Source organism: Phyllostomus discolor, chromosome 1, assembly GCF_004126475.2.
Source record: "Phyllostomus discolor isolate MPI-MPIP mPhyDis1 chromosome 1, mPhyDis1.pri.v3, whole genome shotgun sequence".
NCBI classification, from domain to species: Eukaryota; Metazoa; Chordata; class Mammalia; order Chiroptera; family Phyllostomidae; genus Phyllostomus; species Phyllostomus discolor.
Window position 1 is genome coordinate 123,674,402 of NC_040903.2, and position 21,452 is coordinate 123,695,853.

The 21,452-nt window shown below is 36.2% G+C and overlaps 1 protein-coding gene across 1 annotated transcript in view; it reads right to left on the reverse strand.

Annotated features, from left to right (window-relative positions):
* FANCM (FA complementation group M) overlaps nt 1–21,452 on the reverse strand; it is a 66,526-nt gene that overhangs the window by 3,922 nt on the left and 41,152 nt on the right. The window contains 9 exon segments of the mRNA XM_036028806.1: nt 3,233–3,796; nt 4,936–5,042; nt 7,844–8,000; nt 8,943–9,071; nt 13,285–13,307; nt 13,310–13,352; nt 13,453–13,544; nt 18,420–19,454; nt 19,457–20,321. Coding sequence (XP_035884699.1) covers nt 3,233–3,796; nt 4,936–5,042; nt 7,844–8,000; nt 8,943–9,071; nt 13,285–13,307; nt 13,310–13,352; nt 13,453–13,544; nt 18,420–19,454; nt 19,457–20,321 — 3,015 coding nt within the window.

Sequence of the window (21,452 nt, forward strand, 5' to 3'; positions counted from 1 at the left end):
AAATGGTGTAGCCACTATGGGAAACAATTTGGCAATTCCTCAAAAAGTTAAACACAGAATTACCACATAAGCCAGTAATTCCACTCCTAGATGGAATGCCTTCCCAAATGTAGTGAAAACAGAGATTCAGATTCTTGAATACCAATGTTCATTAGCTTTGGAAAATTCTCAGCCACTGCCTGTTCAAGTGTATCTCTTATCCTGTTTCTTTTCCTTGATTCCAGTCACATGTGTTTTAGACCATTGATACAGTCCCACCGCTTTTGGACGCTCCATTTGTTTTTCACCCTTTGTATTTCAGGTTGGGTAAATCTATTGATGTTGCTTTAAATTTATTAGGTCCTTTCCACGGCTGTATTGAGTCTACTGATGGGCCCATTGAAGTCATTCTTCATCTCACTTACTGTGTTTTCCATTTATAACATTTCTACCTTGTTATTCTTTATATTTTTCATTTCTCAGATGGTTTCCCTTATCTAGTCATACATTTTTGTTTTACTTTTCATTCCACTGGAGCCTTTAACATAGTAATCCTATTTGAAATTCCCTGATAGGTCCAAGATCTGGGTCTTATTGGGTCTGGTTCTTAAGAATGCGTTTCTTCCTCCTTTATGTACTCTGTAACTTTTATTTGAAAGCCAAACATCTCATGTGAGACAGCAGTAATTGAGGTAAATACATTATTTATGCCTGGAAACAGGTGTGCCTTTCTCGTACTAGGCCTTGGTATTCAGCATTGAGTAAAAATTGAGTTGGGTTTGTTTCCTGAGATGACTTTTCAAAATGTTCTCTCAGTTTAGGTCCTTTCTGTGAGCCTGAACCTCAGGAAGCTTCCCTCCCCATCCTGTTGTTCCGATCAATAGACTGCTTTTGTTACTCAGTGTTCGCTAGCCTGGTGGGAGGAAACCACTGGGAGCATCTCGTTGCAGGGAGGGTATTCTCTCTCGTCCTAGTTCAGCCAGTCCTCAGCAGGACTTGTGTGGACTTGTGTCCCTGGGTCTCAGAGGTGCAGCCTTCTCTGTGATCCTGCCCTGCCTCCCAATGACTGTAGGCCTCACATGTTCTAGGCTCAAGTTGTTGTCCTGACCCCTTCTCAGGTACAGAGAATGTTTTTTGTTGTTGTTCCCTTCCCCCATCAGCAAAGGTGCTTCACCTAGGCCCTAAGGGCTTTAGGGTTTGCTGCTCTATCCCTAGTGGTCTAACGCTTTCTGTTCCACAGGAAAAAGAGGGGAGATGGAAGCAGGTGAGGTCTGGTGCCTTTCCCACAGTAACTGCTGCTCACTTATCCAAGGCCTATGGCAGGAAAAAGCCTTTTTCTTATTCTCAGTCTTTCCTGTGAACACCTGGTGAGTCTGTGGAGAGTCCATGGGTGGCCAGTTCCCCATCTGCAACTCACAGGAGTTCTAATGCTAGTCCATTACTAAACTTTCATGCTAGTCCATTGCCTTTTGTAATTCATTAAAGTTTTAGCTGAATTCTTCTTACCAGATTGTGCAGTGCCCAGTGACTCTACCAAATCAGCAAGTCTCTCACTGAAGGCACCTGTCTCCTCAGGTATCAGACTTGTTTGCCCTGCAACCACAGCTCCAAAAAAATCAGATAAACTTATGATTTTGTAGATTATCTGGATTTTTGTAGTGGTTGTTATATGGGTGGGAACAATGCTCTTTCCACTTTCCTACATCCGAAGCTAAAGATGGAAGTCCTAATCACTCAGAAATCTTTAAAATATATTCAATATTCAATTTCAAAACCCCCCAAAAAACCCCAAAATAAAATAAATGTAATGAAGGAAGAAATGGCCACTAAAAAAACATTTAAAAAGAACCCTAGAAATATGTACTTTTCTTGGAGCAGAAAATGGCTTTCTAAATATGACACTTAAGTCAAAAACTAAAGAAAAAAATCGGGACTGTATGCAAAAGTCAACTCTTCCTATGGCAAAACCACTACAAACAAAACAAAAAGGTAAATAACAGACAAAGAATGCTGTTTGCAATATACATGACAAAGTAAAAGTTAACATTTTTAGTATCTAATGGTTTTTGATAAGATGTTCTTTCTCAAATTTACCTCAAATTCTTTGCCCTTCTTATTTCAAGTGAAATAAATTATGCTATATATGGAATTGTTGTATTAGATGTAAAAGAAACACATTTCTGTTAAAATCTGTGTATCCCTTTTCCACAATCCTCAAAGTATTACTAGCCTATATCTATTTTTTAGTTCAAGCATACCAAAGTAGAAATGTAGATATTGCTCCCTGGGTCTCAAAGTTCTGTGCATATATCCCCTACCTTGACCTTTGGGATTGCTATCCTTATATTACAGCTGAGAAAACTGAGGCTCAGAGAAATCAAGTACTTTCTTGATCTCCAATCTATTATGAGACTTAATCTAGTTCACTCTATCCTCATTATACTTTGAAGTAACTTTGTGCAAAAAAAGCCGGGGAACAATTTAAAATTAGCCAATCTGAGAGCCCACTGTGTGTTCTGCTGCTAGGAGCATGCTGCTAGGGCAGAATGGACAGAAACACCTGGAATCAAAGAGAACAAGAAGTCTAGGTCTGGGTCTCTCCCCAAAATGACAATCAAGGATGTGGGTATTTACAATTAAGGATTCCTATTGCTATGAATTTAATCCCTATTTTAGTAAAACTACTTACAGTAACTAAAAATTCTTAAAAACTAAAAATGGCTTTAGGGATTATTTAAGCAATAGCAAGATATGGAGAAGCTGGAAACGGAACTCCTCAGCTATTCTGGAAGGAAGGAAATGAGGTGATGCCTCTGACCTCCTCTCCCCAGCAATGAGGTGAGAGGTACACACCTGCAGCCTTCAGCGGGGGGGAAAGAAAAGTTAATCTGGGTGGGGGGCCAGGGATGGGGGAGTACTAGTTCTAAGCATGTAATTTCTGGGTTTTTTTTAATCTTGCAGAAAGCAAGAAATTGCAAGAAAGCAATTTTCCTACAGCCTTTTTAATAAAATTAGCAAGTTTCCTTACAGTATTACTAAGAAAACTATGAACACATTTAACAAATTACAACCCAAGCATTCATATGTGAATTATCCATAAAATTTAGTGTGCTGTTTTCTGATTTGAAGACTTCCATCATTAGCTAACTTTTCTTTGACCTAATTATTTAACACAAAACACACAGTAAAGCAAAACAAAACAAAAACACCTATTGGTAAACATGAAGACTTTTTCCTCTACTTTGATCCATACCTTCAAATGAACTGGAAATTTGCTACAGTCCTTCTGTGAACCAACAGCAGTGACTGATGGTGACGTAGATTCAATTTTATTATGGCTCTGAGGTTTGGAGTACGAGATGTCAGAAACTGTATCCTTTGAATTAAGTAGTGTCTGCTGCCTCTGCTTTGGCTCTTGAGTGACAACTGGATTAGAATGGTCCTTGGGCTGTAAGGAAGATCCCGAAAGCACTGAATTCCAACAATGGCCCTGCTGTTTGCTCTCTGTAACAGTGCTGGGGTTAGCCACAGGAATGGATTCTCTTTTATCATTTACGTTGTTTTCCTCCTCACTTGAATCATCCAGTAAAATAATTCTGGATAATTTCTTTTTTGAATGTGCACTCTGTCTCATCTTCATTTGTTTTAGCTTTACTGCACGCCGGGTTTTATATTTTTTACTCCCACTTGCAAAGCAATCTTCAGTTATTAAATTAAAATCAACATGCACTTCTTCTTCACTTGATTGGCTTTTGCAAGATTCCTCTTCATGAACACAAAAACTGTCTTCTAAGTAGGTTTCATCTTGCTCAGGAATCTACAATAAAAATATGTACAAGAATATTACAGGGCCTAACTGGTGTGGTTCAGTGGGTTGGGTGTCATCCCGCAAACCCAAGGGTCGCCAGCTCAGTTCCCAGGCAGGGCACGTGCTGGGGTAGCGGGCCAGGTCCCTGGTTGGGGGCACGAGAGGCGGCTGATCGATGTTTCTCTCCCTCTCTTTTTCCTTCCCTCCCCTTCTCTCTACAAATAAGCAAATGAAATCTTTTAAAAATATATTACAAATTTCTTTCATAAAATCAACATGTAATTAACATAATCTTTAATATACAGGAGATTTTTATGAATATTTATTTCATTTTATTTTGAGTCATTTGCTCAACTAACATATACCAATTATATCCTCTATGGGAAAAGTGAGGACTTTAAGGATAAAAAAAAAATTATAATTTACCCTCAAGAAATTAACAGTCCGCAGGCTACGAACCAAAGTGTTGCAGGTTCGATTCCCAGTCAGGGCACATGACTGGGTTGCAGGCCATGACCCCCAGCAACCACACATTAATATTTCCCTCTCTCTCTTTCTCCCTCCCTTCCTTCTATAAAAATAAATAAATAAAATCTTAAAAAAAAAAACAAAAAAAGAAATTAACAGTCTAGTAAGGACCCCCCCAAAATATGCAATAATTTATAAACAATGCTACAAGTGCTATATAATAAACACAATGGAAGTACAGAGCTATGAATGGCCATGTGACCAAGCTGAATATGGCAATTTACAAACATGTAAAACTAATATAACAATGTAAAATAATCTATGATTTTTAGAATTAACATTTTATGAAAAAATAAATTTTCAGAAGAAATGACAACATATTAGAAAAATTTAACTAGTAGATGCTGAAGTTTTATTCACAGCCTTTAAACATTCTCCTAATGAGAAAATAATTTAATGGTATATTCTACTTAACTGAAATTAAAGAAAGACAATTTGATCACATTAAGACTAAAAGGGATTTTGAGAATTCATTTAGTCCACCTTCCTGACTGGACACAAATCATCCCCATTAGCTCTGGCAATCCAGTTTTAGAAACAAAATGGAGGTTTCATTTAACAAGAACATATTTCAACATTACCAATCAGGAAATTCTCTATAATGTCTCTAGAGTCCATACCTGTGAGAAAATGTTCACGTTGTTATGTTTCTCGTGGACCATTTTGTACCGACAGATCATCAACGGACTACGCAAAGATTTCGCGTAAATAGCTCTCATTTCAGAATCTGTGTAAAGATAATAAGAATTTTATATAGCAAAATTATTAAAATGAAAACTAGAAGTTTTTAATTTTGACGTATTCCAAATTCACACGATTCAAATCTTGTAGAATTATTTTACACAAAAGGTTAATATATAAAAAGATGTCTAAAAAACTGTAATTCAAAATGCAAAGTTTGAAGTTTGGCCTTTGAAATCAGACCATCTAGCTGGGTGATCACGCACAATTTATTTAAGCTCTCCACTTTAGCTATCTCTAATCTGAATTCCTATTTCCTAATCTGGAAATGAAGATTAGGATAGTGCCTTTTCATACAAAATAAATATATGCAAATACCTTACAACTGTACCTGATTTATAAAAAGTATTCAATGAAACGTAAGAAATCCAGGCTAAAAAACATTTCAAAAATGTCAAAAGCCACAGACAACAGTATATATGTTTCATAATTTTCAGTCAAGCAAAAATTGAAAAAACACATGGTTTTATTTATGCTTATATATTAAGGTTACAACCAGAAAGCAACTTTATTTTTTCCATACTTTTTGAGGTGATTAAATTCATTGACATCCATTATTTTGAGGGATAACTGCTAATTTAATGATTATAGTGCTTGGTACAAGATATATAAATTTTTCTTTTATGAGTATTTCCCTTATCTTCATTCCATAGCTAGCTTCAACTATTCGATAACCTCCTGACTTATATAAATCCCTACAAACTTAGTGGGACCCTTACTTCCAGTTTACTGTTTAGAAGGACTTAAAATCAAGATTTCATAGATTTTTCATTTGTTTCATACATTTGTTTTTTAGGTGTAATGTATATGCAGTAAAATTCAGCCTCTGTGGGGTACAGTTCCAAGTCTTAACAAATCCATTCTTATGGCAACCACTAATCTATCTGCTGTACCTATAGTTTTACCTTTTCCAGAATGTTGTGTAAATCAAAATACACAGTATGTAACCTTTCGAATCTGTCTTTCTTCACCAAGCATAATTCATGTGAGATTCATAAGCCTCTCATTTTTCCAGTTATAGCAAAGAGTACTTAAGAAACGAAACATGAAAAACAGATGTGAATTTTGCAGTTATTAAAAAAAGTTGAAATCCTATATATTTCAAACATATTGTGTCTAAAATGAAGTTTCGGATCTCCCCACTCTCCACTGCTCCACAGGCCGCCTCCCGACATCAGGCAGCAGAAACTCTGTCTTCCTGTCGCTCAAGCCCACTCACTCCTTTTTCTTTCTCATCCACCCAAAAATCCTGTCTGCTGTACATATTCAGAATCTAATCCTTGTCACCCCCTCACTGCCACCACCTCGGCAGGAACCACTGTCATTCCTTGATCAGATCACTGCAACAGCCTCCAAAATGGTCTGTTTGTCCACCTTTGCTCCCCTGTAGGCAGCCATTTGTTCAACACAGAAGGCAGAGTGACACTACTACAGTGAGTCAGACCATGAGCCAGCTGCTGGTCACCTGTCTGATCTCACTCTCTACCACCCCCTCTACCTTACTCAATTCCGGGAACAATGCCTTCCTTGCACATGCCAGGCACATGCCTGCCCAGGACCTTTGTACTGGCTATCTTCATGCATCAACATTCTCCAACCAGATTATACCATAAACTTGCAAAAGCCACTTCTGTTAATGAGTATCAAGGGCATCATATTAAGAAAACTTATTCTGCAAACCATATCAGGAGCAACAACTCAGCACTGAAACCTGTCCTTAACACTTTTTTTCTTTAAAGGCATAGACCTTGGGAAACTTTGCTGTCTTAAATCATCAGGGACTGCAAAAGCAGAATAAATGGCAAGATCTGTAAAAGATCAAAACACTGAAAAGCCCAACAGAATCTTTCCTATTTCTATTACAGCCAAACTGAATCATCTTCTCTTCATTATTGTGTATAAGATCTGCTCAAGCATTGTTTGGAGAGACTGTTGACTGAAAGTACATATCCCCTCCTCGGCAAATTTCATCAATTTAGCTTTGTGTCTCAGCTGGTTTTCACAATCCACGTTGCTAAGCTCATCATCTCCTTTTGGAGTTTGATAAATGTCATCTTCTCAATGAGTTCTACCTCTCAATACCTTATATGAAATTGTATCTTGTCCATTATTAATACCCTAACCCCTGCCACTCTAAATCCGCACCTTACTCAATGTTTTCATTTCTCTCTATATTTTTCACCTTAAAATATACTAAATAGCTCAGGCTGGTATGGCTCAGTGGATTGAATGCCGGCCTGCAAACCGAAAGGTTACTGGTTCAATTCCTAGTCAGGGCACATGCCTGGGTTTCCGGCCAGGTCCCCATTGGGGGGTATAGGAGAGGCAACCAATCAATGTTTCCCTCTCTTTCTCCTCCTCTCTCTAAAAATAAATAAATACAAATCTTTAAAATATACTAAATAATTTAGTTATTGTGTTTATTGTTTGTCTCCTTCCATTCAAATGTTAAGGGCAGAGATTTTTGTCCATTTTGTTCACTGATATGTCTTTCTCAAGAACCTTACATAGTACCAAGCACACAGTAGGCACTAAATAATTGTTAAATAAACATTTGTCACTGAGTCAGCCAGGTTGTTCTGGAGAGAAACAATCAAATTAGCAAGTCTATAAACAACCAAGTCTAAGATAAATATTACAGATTTGAATGGAATTGACCAAATATTTCACAATACCAAATTTAATTCCCTTTGAAGTCAAGAGTCTCTGAAAAGTAACTAAAATACTTAACTACAACCACATTAAAATCATAAAAATTAAAAGAAAAAGCATCACCACATCATTTACCATTTATGGCCTGTGAAAGTTGAGTCTCGTCATTTAAGAAGTCAAGTAATGAGGAATCTTTTTCATTTTCTGACTCATCATTTTCATCTGATGAAACACATTCTGCATCTTCTTGGGAAAGTTCTGCTTGATCATCTAAAAACGTTCTAGCTACAAACTAAAACAAAGTATAGAAAATAAGATGATACTGATGAAAAAAATCATTTCTTTTCCTTAAATAATTGAATAGTTCTGGAAAATGGATTTTTGCAAATGCTTTTTAAGGCAAAAAATGAAAATAGAAAACTGAGGGAATACTTGATAAAATAGCATACCTATTCAAATTTCTTCTGATAATTCTTTTTTTTAAGATTTTATTTATTTATTTATTTTTAGAGAGGGAAGGGAGGGAGAAAGAGAGAGAGAAACGTCAATGTGCAGTTGCTGGGGGTCATGGCCTGCAACCCAGGCATGTACCCTGACTGGGAATCGAACCTGCGACCCTTTGGTTCTCAGCCCATGCTCAATCCACTGAGCTACACCAGCCAGGGCTTCTTCTGATAATTCTTACAAGTAAAATAAGTTCAAGAAACATGTCAGCTTGCTGAATGTTTTTCTTATTTTTTTTTTTAATAAGCATAAAGTTTCCCAAGTATTCTGGCTATTTAAAATTTTGCCAGGAAAATACTGCTCCACAAAAGGACTAATCAGAAAAAAAGGTATTGAGCATTCTTTTCCAAAGATTTGAATATTGGGTAGAGATAAGAAAAACAATACAATGATTGTAAAAGCAAATATTCTAAAATGCAGATTTCTGTCTGTATATTTTCTTCAATTTGAATCTTAAACTCAGTATACTAGTTTCTTCACTTAGTTATTAAAAAGAACACAACACTGCAAGATAGTTTCAAAACACAAAAAGAAACAAAACTACAATAACCTTGAGATACTAATTCCATTTTAAAAGGAAAATTAGGGTAAAAATATTTTTGAACTTTGGGATTTTTTTCTATAAAGAAACTATAGAGAGAAATCTATATCTATGTAAAATCTAATGTTCTTTAATACATATATAGTATACACACATTATCTATAAATTAAAAAAATGAAAAAAGTTTACCTTTAGGTGACTTTGTCTCTTTTGGACTTTGGTGCTTCTTTTGGCATTCCTGTCATGACCCTTGAAGTTGTCTAGTTGTGGATGTTGTTCAGGAAAATCCTCGCTCTCGTCACTGGATGATAATTCTAACTATAATAATTCAAAAATTCTTGCATAAGAAAATATAATTGGATTATTGTATCTTAATGTATTTCTAAAAGGTTTTTGCTTTTATTTTCATTTTATAAAGTTTTTCCTGATTAGAAAAATAAAATGCTCTCACAACCCAGAACCCTGTTACAAACACATAAGAATTGATAATAAGTATTAAAATACTAAATTAAGTAGCTCCAACCAAGATAGAGGTGTAGGTAGAAACTCTTCGCTTCCTCGAACAACCAAAAGGAGGATAACAATCAATCTAAAATCAATAAATAACCAGAAGTGCCAGAAAATCAAACTGCATGGAACTCCGACAACCAAGGAATTAAAGAAAAAATCAACCAGAACAACCAGACCAGTAAGGACCTATAGCAAGGCTGGCTGGGAAAAACCACAGCAAGAGTTTGAACCACGCAGGTGGAGCGGGCTCAGAAAAACCGAAGCAAGGTGGCAGACTGGGCAGGCAAGGCTGACTGAAGAGGAAATTAAGACTCAGAGCTTACTGTGGACTACAGTGGTTGCCATGGTGGGAGAAACTCCCAGTATCACAGGAGAGAGTCCGTTGGAAAGTGCACTAGAAACGAGCCGGTGAGCTGCATTGTTCCCTCTCGGGCCCCTCCCCCACAGGCAGCCCCCCAGCGCAGCAAGGACAATTGCCCTGCAGGGTGAATATCTAAGGCCCCCCCCCTTACAACATATCAGCTGCACCAAGACAAAGAGATATGGCCCAAATGAAAGAACAGAGCAAAACTTCAGAAGGAGAACTATACGATGAGGATATAGCCAACCTATCTGATGGAGAATTTAAAGCCCTGATAATCAAAATGCTCACAGGTCTGATTGAGCTTGGTCAAAAAATGATAAAACAAATGAAAGATACCCAAAATGAAATAAAGCAAAATATTCAGGGAACCAACAATGACAGGAAGGAAACCAGGACTCAAAGCAATGATTTGGAACAAAAGGAAGAAATAAACATAAACATCCAACCAGAATAGAATGAAGAAACAAGAATTCAAAAAAAGTGAGGAGAGACTTACACACCTCTGGGACCACCCGAAACGTTCTAATATCTAAATTATAGGGGTACCAGGAGAAGAACAACAGCAAGAAATTGAAAACTTATTTGAACAAATAATGAAGGAAAACTTCCCCAATCTGGCAAAGGAAATAGACTCCCAGGAAGCCCAGAGAGTCCCAAAGAAGTTGGATCCAAAGAGGAACACACCAAGGCACATCATCATTACATCACCCAAGATTAAAGATAAAGAGAGAATCTTAAAAGCAGCAAAAGAAAAGGAGTTACCTGCAAAGGAGTTCCCATAAGACTGTCAGATGATTTCTCAAAAGAAACCTTACAGGCAAGAAGGGGCTGGAAAGAATTAATGGAAGTCATGAAAGGCAAGGACCTACATCCCAGATTGCTCTATCCAGCAAAGCTTTCATTTAGAAGAGAGGGGTAGATAAAGTGCTTCTCAGATAAGGCCAAGTTAAAAGAGTTCATCATCACCAAACCCTTATTTTATGAAATGTTAAAGGGACTTATCTAAGAAAAAGATTAAAAATATGTTCAGTAAAATGACAACAAACTCACAATTATCAACAAATGAACCTAAAGAAAAGAAAAACAATGAAAACAAAAACTAAGCAAATAACTAGAAGAGGAACAGAATCAGAGAAATGGACATCACATGGAGGGATTTCAGTGGGGAGGGGAAAGGGAAGAATGGGGGTGGAAGGTACAGGGAAGAAGAAGCACAATTAGTAGGCATAACATAGACAGGGAGAGGTTAAGAATGGTATAGAAAACAGAAAATTCAAAGAACTTATATGTATGGACATATACATATGTCCACAGTTCATGGACATGAACTATGGTGGGGGAGTGCTGGAGAGTTGCAGGGTACAGGGCGGAGAGGGGATAAAGGAGGAAGAATTGGGAAACAGGTAATATATGTAATATAAGTAATATATGTAATTCTAGTATAGTATTTATTCAATTTAGTATTATATAAAATGTATTTGATAAAAACTTATATTTTTCAACTGTTTTCTTTAGAAGATCCTAAAGGACTCAGCAAATATAATTAGGTGTATAAATATAGGTATCAGGATCAGGCCAAATACATATAGGAGTCCTTTCAAACCAAGAAACTAATATAAGAAAAATAAATTTTGACTAGGAGCCCTATCACTGTATCTTTTACAGAAGAATATAAAACTGATCAAAAGAATCAAAATAAGTTTATCAAAATAATTTCAATTAAGAGGAATAAAATTTAGTTTAAAACAGATTGATCATTTTATCAATATTTTAATACACTTCTCATAAGTCAATCAGACATTCTACTTAAAGTAGCAAGTTAAAGTGACTTTTCTCATTTTATATAAGTATACAAAGTTATTATGGACTTAATAGGGGAACTCAAGAATTAAAGATTTCGCTTTAGTTATAGGTGATAGGCTTAAGTGATTAAGGCATGTGGAAAGTTCTTGTTCCAGCAACTGTAATACGTGACTCCAGGAGGTTAACAAGCAATTCAACCTTGACTGTAACTCTTATTTGATTAACTTTTTTCCCCAAACCCCTTAGCTACCCTTTTCTTCTCCTCATAAAAAGGTCAGCTTGGGATGGGACAGCTTCTAGGGTCAGATCTGAATAAAGTGCCATACAAATTCAATCCTTGTCTCTACTTATTGATTCTGGTAGTGCCAGACAGTGACGGGGAACTCAAGGGTGGAAAACTTTAGTAGTTAATGCATGTGAAAAGCTATTGTTTCAGGAATTGCAGGTACGGTCCACCCTGACTCCTGGGACACAGCTAAAGACCTCTACCAGGGGCACAGCTAGAGACAGTCGAGCCATTGTGTTCCAAGGAGAGTCAGATGACCACCTAGGGCACAGTTAAATGCTCAGGGCAAGAATGCTGTAGTTTTTTAAATCCAATCTTCCCTGAATTTCAAAACCCCTCACAGCACCTTGTTTATTCCCTGCTATAAAAAGCTTGGCCTGGAAGGAAAAGACCAGATGGTCTGTTAGGGTGCAAACCCACTATCTTCTCAGCTCGCAGGCCATCTGAGTAAAGCACCCATAAAGATTCAATCCCTGTCTCTGCTCATTGGGTCTGGTAGGAGACAGGCAGCATGAATGTCGGCTTTTCCGGTTTCAGTGACACAAATGCCAACTTTTCTAGTTTCAGACTGGTTGCAATTTTAATTAATTTTGCACAAATGATTCTATATTTTATCAGAGAATTAAAGCCCACAAAATATCCTAATTTCAAAATGTAGTTATCAGCTATAAGCTGATGACAAATGAGTATTATCAGCCTTAAGACCTGCCTCCTACACAAACTTCATATTCTCATAGTCACCAATGCCTGCCAGAAACCGACATTTCACTATCACACAAAAACCTCAAATGCAAACACACTCAACACTGAACTTTTCTTTCTTGTCTTTAGATTTGCGAGACATCTGCCAAGCAGCCCAAGCCAAAAACCAGAATCATACTGGACACCTTCCTTTCTTCCTTATAAACCCATTCAGTAAGCACATGACGGAATAAAGCCTTCCAAAAACAGACCCAGATTTTTCTCTAATTTTACTTCTTGGCACTCTTTGTAGTTACATAGAATTAATAAAGAGATGCTGTCCCAGCTGTGTGTCACTCTTTAAGCTGTCTACTCTGTCAGACAGTGCCTTCCCCTCTCCATTCTCTTGCCTAAGGCCACAAATATGCTTTTAACATTTAATAAGGTTTTATCTTCAAGAAGCTTGCCAGAATTCCCAAGGGCGAGGCTAAGGGGTCATCTTTTCTTATCACTTAACTTAAAAGATTACCCATTTACTCATCTTTCTCTCCTAATAGATTATAGGTGACCTAAGATAGTTCCAGCATATTATCTTTATAGTACCTCCAGCATCTTATACAGTAGATATTGTACACAGTAGGTAGGTATTTAATGAACATATGCTGAACCACTGACATGTACTAACAAAAGTAGGGATGGTTTTTAAAACAAGTATAAAATTAAAGTAGAAATTCCAATCACATAGGATTTACTATCTTTCTGTTACTATATATCTGTAAGATCAAATTTACCTACATTCACCTATACACATATTATTTCTGTAATATTTATTCAAATAGGCTTTGAGTTACTATATACTACTATCTATACATTATTTGTTTACTTACCTTCTTTGGAGGAACCCTACGCTTTTGACAGCATGAAGTGGAGAATCAATTTCACTATGTTTCTGATCCTAGATAAACAGATAAAGCAAAGGGTAAAAAATAAAAAGACATAAGAAGAAAGAAAAAGTCTTTATATGATCATATTAATGTGATTACTGAATGACTCACCTCAGGAGATTCTAAAATATTTCCTTTTGCTTTTTTACTCTTTCTCTGGAAAATCTCACCACCTTCACTTTCATTGCTCGTTAATTGTTCATCTATAATTTATTTAAAAATAATGAATCTGGTCAATAGCTTCAAGCTTATCATACCACAACTATTTTATTGACAAGTACAGTAAGAATTCTTTAATCTCAACATTTACTCTAAAAAAGATAGCTTTTCAGAAGTTTAGCCAAAAACTCAGCATGAGAAGAGACAGAAAAATAAAATATTGCCAGTGAGAAAATTAAGAGATGATAACTTTTGCTCATAAACATAAATTTGACTCAGATTCAATTTTACAAATTAACTGAAAAGAAGCCAGAAGAGTATAAAACACAATTCTATTAGTCAAAGGTTCTAGAATTTATCTCTAAAAACCTATGAGAGTCTTCCTGCTCTTTGTGTCTTACTCTCTTTCTAGATAAAGGAGTTCAAGCATGAAAATGCAGGCTATAAAACAATGTATATAAAGCCCTATCTGGTGTACCTCAGTGGATTGAGTGCGGGCTGTGAACCAAAGCATCGCAGGTTCAATTCCCAGTCAGGGCACATGCCTGGGTTGCAGGCCATGGCCCCTAGCAACTGCACATTGATGTTTCTCTCTCTCTCTTTTTCTCTCCCTCCCTTTCCTCTCTAAAAAATAAATAATTAATAAAAAAATAAAAACAATGTATATAAAGCTTAATGCATGCATGTATGTATGTAGTATATATGTGCATATACATGTGTTTGTGCCCACACACAAAATTAAACACTAAGGTAAAGTAAGGTAAACACTAAAATGTTGCAACTAGAACACATCTGGGGGAATGAAAAGATTACTAAAAACAAAACCCCCATGTATGAAATGAGATGCTTCAAATATTTAGGTATATAAACAAAACTTTAAGTCTGCCCTTTCATAAAATTTTGATTGAAGATGCTTCTTTGTGTCTTTATGAACTCTTCTGTAAGAGCTTTATCATTATTTTAAGATATGTTCATAAATTCTTTCATATATCTCCCCTTTAAGAGAAGAATCAGAACTCCTCTCCCCTCATGTGTCAGGCAGATTTAGTCACTTGCTTCTTAAGAAAAAAAAAGAATATAATGAGCCCTGGCTGGTGTAACTCAGTGGATTGAGGGTGGGCCTGAGAATCAAAGAGTCATGGGTTTGACTGCCAGTCAGAGCATATGTCTGGTTTCCAGGCCAGGTCTCCAATAGGGGACATGTGAAAGGCAACCACACATTGATCTTTCTCTCCCTTTCTTTCTCCCTCCCTTTCCCTCTCTAAAATAAACAAATAAAAAATCTCTAAAAAAATTTTTTAAAAAGGGGAAGGGGGAAAGGGTTTGCAGGAAGTAGTATAAAGGACACATGGACAATAACAAGGGAGGGGTGGAGACGGAAGGGAGGAGGGGAGGGCTGGGGGGTGGGTTGGGATGGGGGTAAAGGGCAGAAAACTTTACTTGAACAATTAAAATAAAAATAAAATAAAAATTTTTTAAAATAATAAATATAAAACATTTTTAAAAAGAATATAATGAAAATGAAGATGTGTTACTTCAGGTTATAAATGTCCTTGAAGCCTCATCATTGCTCTCTGCCTCACTAACTCTGGAGGAATATAGATGCTATATTGTAAGGATATAAGAAGAAACCCTATGGAGACGCCAATGTGATAAGAAACTGAGGCCTCCACCAGCAGCAATGTGATCCTCTGAGCTTACCCAAGTCTTCAGGTAACTCCAGCCCTGGCCAATATCTTCACTGCAACTTCATGAAGTATCCTGAGCCAAAACCAGTCACTAAGCCACTCTCAAATTTCTGTTCCACAGAAACATGTTTGTTGTTTTTAACCACTAAATTTTCTTTTGGGGCGGGGATAATTTGTTATGCAACAGGAGATAATTAATACATATTGTGGTACCTGGAAATAGGGATTTGCCATACCAAAAAACTGACCTCTGGGAGGAGCTATAGAACTTGTTTGGGGGCAGAAGCTGAAAGGACTTTTGAGGAGAGTTTGGTAAAAACTTGAAGAAACTGAAAGGAATTGTTTATAGGAACAATTTCTAAGATTAATGGCTATTGAGGAGGCTATGGGCGAGAGATTAAAGTAAGCAAAATCTTTAGAAACTGGAGGAAAGAGAATCCATTATGTAGTACCAGACACTTGAGCAACCTTACAGTAACACAGAAAGTAGAAAATGTACCTAATGAGTGAGATGATCTAGCTAAGGAGATGTCTAGACAAAATGTTTAAAGTATCATCTTAGCATGTTAAGGTGCTTCTTGCTGTTAAAGTAAATTGCAGGAGGAGAGAGATAAGCTAAAGAAAGGACTATTGCACATGCAACAGTTGAGACTTGCTAGCTTTGAAAATTCCCAGCTTCTCAAGCTGGCAATGTTAGATTAAGAAATCATCGGGGCTAAGATCTAATCTAGAGGACTACCAGGAAAATATTGTTCAGATGAAGCTGAGGGTATAAGTAAATGCTTTTAAGACCTAAGAAAGATCAAAGGTGGTCCCCCCAAGTACCTACCACTCAGTCCTGTTTTAAGGACATTTCCCTCAGATCCTCTCAGGCCTTTTAGGAAGATTCAAGAACTATCTCTAGACATCTCAGCAGAAACCCAAGGCAGAGAAGAACTTAGCTGAAAAATAATTGTGGGCAAGCTAGTGTTTAATGGAATGAACCCCAATAAGATTCACAAGAAATTCAAAGATTTCTGAGAATTCATGGGAAGAAACACAGCCAGCTATGACTAAAAAGGGAAAGACAGGACACAAAATGAAAACAGGGCTTTGGATTCCCAAATTTTTGCTGAAAGAAAGTATGCAGAGAAACTCCACAGGTGCTATCTGTTAGGGAAAAAGGTGCTACCAAGCATCCAGAGAACAAAGTCAAGAACCATAGAGAATTATTCCCAAGCTGTGAATCCTAACCAAGGAACTTCCAAACTCAACTCTGCTGGATTTTAGAATCCTATGGACCAGAGATACCTGTGTGCCTCCCATCACCCTGCCCCCCACTTTGAACAAGCCATCTTGAAAGAAGATTGTCCAAGTCCAGCCAAGTGTTCAGATGACTGGAACCCCGGGTGAAATCTCGATTATAACCTCATGAGAAATCCTAAGCCAGAACCACCCAATTCAGAAACTCTTGAATTCCTAAACTACAGAAACTGAGATAAATGTTTATTTTAAACCACTCTTTGTGAGAATTATTTACACAGCAATAAAAAAACTAATACAAATTAACCCAGTACTGTTCTCCTCACACTATGACAATAAAATATCCAACCAGACAAATAAAACTTGAATAAATCCTTTTTTCTTTTTTTTTGCAAATAAGCACTCTGCAAGAAAGGTAGAGTTAAACGCAGGGCTCAGCTATAATAACCAATTCCAGGACACTCTCCCTGTAACTACTTTAGTAGAGTTTTAATGAACTATTTTTGTATACACATAACATGACAAATGACTTTAAGTCCTCTATTTCAATTAGGTGAAATAAAAACATACTAAATAATACTCTAATAAATAATTCCCTAATATATAAGTATTCATAATTATATTTCCCTTGGTTAGTAGTTAAGTGAAATACTAGAAAAAGTTTTAATGCAAATATGACACAGACAAAAGAATTTTCACCCAATAACAGACTTAACATAAAGGTGTTCAAACAAATATGGAAGGCTCATAGGCAACACATACTTAGTAAAAATGCATGTGTCAGAGTATATCCAAAACTAGTCAATTTTTGGAAATTAAACATATTTCCACAACTTACTTTTAACAAGCTTTCATCTTAAATAAAACATTCATAAATCATGCCCTTAATGCTACTGAGAATAGCGTAAGAAAAAGATTTATGAGGAACTCTCATTTTATACCCCAAGTACATTTTTCACAGCCATAAGGAGTAAAATCCATAAATGGCCTGCTGTAATAATCTGTACATAAACTAGAATTCAGTTTTATAACAGGACTTAAAGGCTACCTTAATAATGTTAATGTTAAGCATCTATTACCTTATTTTCCAGTTTTTCTGTAACCATGTAAGATTAGATATTCTGTAATCTTGTCTCAGTCCTCCAAATACAGTCTTATTTCTCAACTACTTTAATATATTAAACCCTCTACTTTACCCTATGCCCCCAAAATCTTATGCTTCTTACACTTTTCCCCACCATTTTATAACATCTAAATTCTCTCTGTATTATTTTCAACATATTCTATATTCCCAAGGACCCAAAATTTTAAAAATCTAAAAATTTTTACATCTTATCCAGTTCAAAATTTTGACAACTTCTGTATCTCCCAAATATCCACTATCTTTCACTGCCTAGCTTATTTCACTTAGCACAAGCAGAATAGAACCAGAGACATTGAAATAAAGAACACACCAACATTAACCAGAGGAGAGGGGGTAGGGGAGTAATGGAAAAAAGGGGAAGGGTCATCAAGGGACATGTATGAAGGACACATGGACAAAGCCAAAGGAGGGCAGGATTGAGAGTGGTAGGTGGCAATGAGGGGGGCGGTGGGGAGTGGTAGGGGGGAAATGGAGATAACTATAGTTGAACAACAACAAAAAAAATCCACTATATTATTATTCCTTCAGTACTTATTTATGCATTTTTACTGATATCTTTTCAAGTGTATATATCACACAAATGTTTGATTTACAATCAAGGGCTAAGGCCAAATCTTACATTTCTACATTTCACAGCGTAATACCTTTCCCATAGCATGCATGCCATGTATATGTAGATAAAATAAATCTCATGTCAGTAAGAATCAACTAAAGAAATATATCATATATCAATTATCTAATTTAATATACCATATGCTGATAAATTACATTTTGAAAAATTACAGAAGTTTATACAGAGTAATTACTCTAGAAAAATGTATGTTTTTATAAAGATGAACTCTTACCTCCAACAGAATTACAGGTTTGACGTAGACTGATTTGTTCCTCATCTTTAGCCTTTTCTGTAGAAAGTCCTGAATCATCAAAAGTTGAATTCAACGTTTCTTTGAAACTTTGTAGATTTTCCTTTCCCTTATTAGAATCTAGCAACCTAGGCATTTCCTTTCTCTTTTTAGAGTTCAATGTGTTTAACTCAAAAAGTGGTGTACTCATAACCTTTTCCCCTACTGGCAAAGAAAATTGAGAATAACCAGGAGACATAAATTCCTCATTTTTGGCTGTACTCAGTGGAAAATGCACAGAAGCTGGACTCTGCTTATCTTCACTTGATGAAATAGCAACAGATCTACTCTTAGAACTATCAACATGATCTCTTGGTATTATGGCTTGATTTGAAACATAATTTATATCACTTATCTCCTTGATATCTAAACACCTTCCAGATAGGGCATCTAAAATTTTATTCTTATTTGTATGTGATGCATGTTCTGATATTTCATCATCAGAATCTGGAATAGAAAATCCTAAATCAAAGGTAATAGAAAATAAATCCTTAGAGCAGTCATAAACATATTCATCACTCTTTAGTTTTTCCTCGTGTACACCTGTCAAATCTTCATGAGATTTCCAGCTCTTAGGATCATAGATAATTTGATCTTGTGGTTCAGAATCATTGTCTAACAAGAGTTCATCAGAAATTAAGAACTGAGACACTGGTGCCATTTTGTTTATACAAGTGCTATCTGACACACATGAAGATTTACATTCATTATTCGAGGGAGAAAGGCTCACATCATTAAACTCTGTATCTTCAAATAGTTGTAAACTCTCATTCTGATCAGTGAGCAATACGGGGAGCTCATTGCTATCAACACCATGATTGTTTTCTTCAACAAAATACTGTGGAGGGCCTATGTTTATTTGAGTATGATTGCTGGCTACTAAATTTTCATCTTTAACATCTTTATGCGCTTTATCATCATAGTCACAGAAGCTTGGCTCATCAAAAATCTTATCATTAGTTGTACTATAAATGCAACTTTTTCAGAAGGATGATTACTAAATTTAAGTGAATTCAATTCTGAATTCTGTCTAGAACTTATGGCTGAATGTGACATCAAGCAGGTAGATTTATTCTTTTGTAAATAGTCTGTGTGGGGTAGGTAAAGCAGATTTTCAAGTACAGAACCCTTAGTAACTTCATGTTCCAAATTTGAGAGTGCACTGAGAGATGGAGGAGAATGAGATAAAAATTCCTCTACCTTAACTAGCACCTCTTTTGTTGGTGAATAACAATTATAAAATTGGTCATCTGCTCTAGCTATAGCAAGCTCTCCTTCAAAAGAAAGAAAGAAGCTAGATAAAACAGATTTCTCATCACTAAAACTGTTATAACCAGAATCTGAAAACTGTCCAGCAAGAGGACTAATAGATTTATTTGTAATCTGACATTCAGTTAATGGCCTACATGGGTGATTTACAACATCTGCACTGACAGCGCATGGGGCAGCAGCTTCATCTGTACCTGATGTCCCTTTACCATTGAGGTCTATTTGAAAAATATCTTCACCAGTACAATTGCCATCAGGAGCTAAAGAACCCACAACATCATTATTTTCTTTTTTAGGCTGATCTTTTTTCAGTTTTTTAGAAGCTTTTCTCTTTAGAGAAACAATTTTAGTAGGTTTGATATGATTTTGTTTAAAAATTTCAGCACATTCTTCATCAGATTCTGTCATTGAAAATGAATTGCCTTCATTTATATTCTTTGTAAATGAAGATTTCTTGTTACTAGTAAAGTTGCCATTGGCAAGAAGATTAAATTTGTTCCTGTGAGCACTAAATGTTGAGCTAACATCTTCCATTTGTAAATAAGATTTAACTTTCAATTCATAGCTGCATTCTCCCTATAAAGAAAGAAAATGAAAAGTCACAAGGAAATAAAACAAAAAGCCAATTGTCTTTCTTTTTAAAATATTTTATTTATTTATTTATTTTTAGAGAGAGGGGAAGGGAGAAAGAGATGAAAAGAAACATTAATGTGTGGTTGCCTCTCTCATGCCCCCTACTGGGGACCTGGCCCACAACCCAGGCATGTGCCCCAACTGGCAACCCTCTGGTTCACAGGCTGGTACCCCATCCACTAAGCTACACCAGCCAGGGCCAAAAAATTCAATTCTAAGAGATGAGTTTTACTCTATGTTAAAATATTTTCCAAACAATATTATATTATTCAAATTATTTTCTTTTATACCTTAAAAATTATTATAATATACCAAATAAAATTATAAATGACACTACTATGAAATTACCATAATTTTTTAAAATTAATCACTTGATATTTTTGTATGCCCAGTACTTAATATAATACATGGAAGACCCATAATGACTATTTATAGAAAGAACAAATTTAATGAACGTACAAAAGATTAAACATTTTCTCACTTTTAATAAACTGAAAACAGATATTTATGAAATTTATATATTGACTATATAAATGTAAGACACACTTCCATGTTAAATTTCTTCTCTTTTTGAAGGTAAACTAAGAACAACTTTTAGAACATCTGAAATAATGGTACCTGTCTGTCTACCAGGCTATAGGCTAGTATATACCTTTTTCTTTTTAAGATTTTGTTTATTTTTAGAGAGAAAGGAAGGGAAGGAGAAAGAGAGGAAGGGAAACATCAATGTTTGGTTGCTTCTTATGCACCCCTGGGGACCTGGTCCGCAACCCAGGCGTGTGCCCTGACTGGGAATCGAACCAGCACCCCTTGGTTTGCAGGCCCACACTCAATCCACTGAGCTAATGGTATATACTAGCCCTGGCTAGTATTTTTAACAAATTTCCCAACCAAGAACTCTTACTGTGAATTCCAAGTCTTGCTAATCTCTAAATTCAAAACTATAGTCCCAGCCCTGGCTGGCATAGCTCAGTGGGTTGAGCGTGGGCTGTGAACCAAAGTGTCGCAGGTTCAATTCCCAGCCAGGGTACATGCCTGGGTTGCAGGCCATAACCCCCAGCAACCGCACATTGA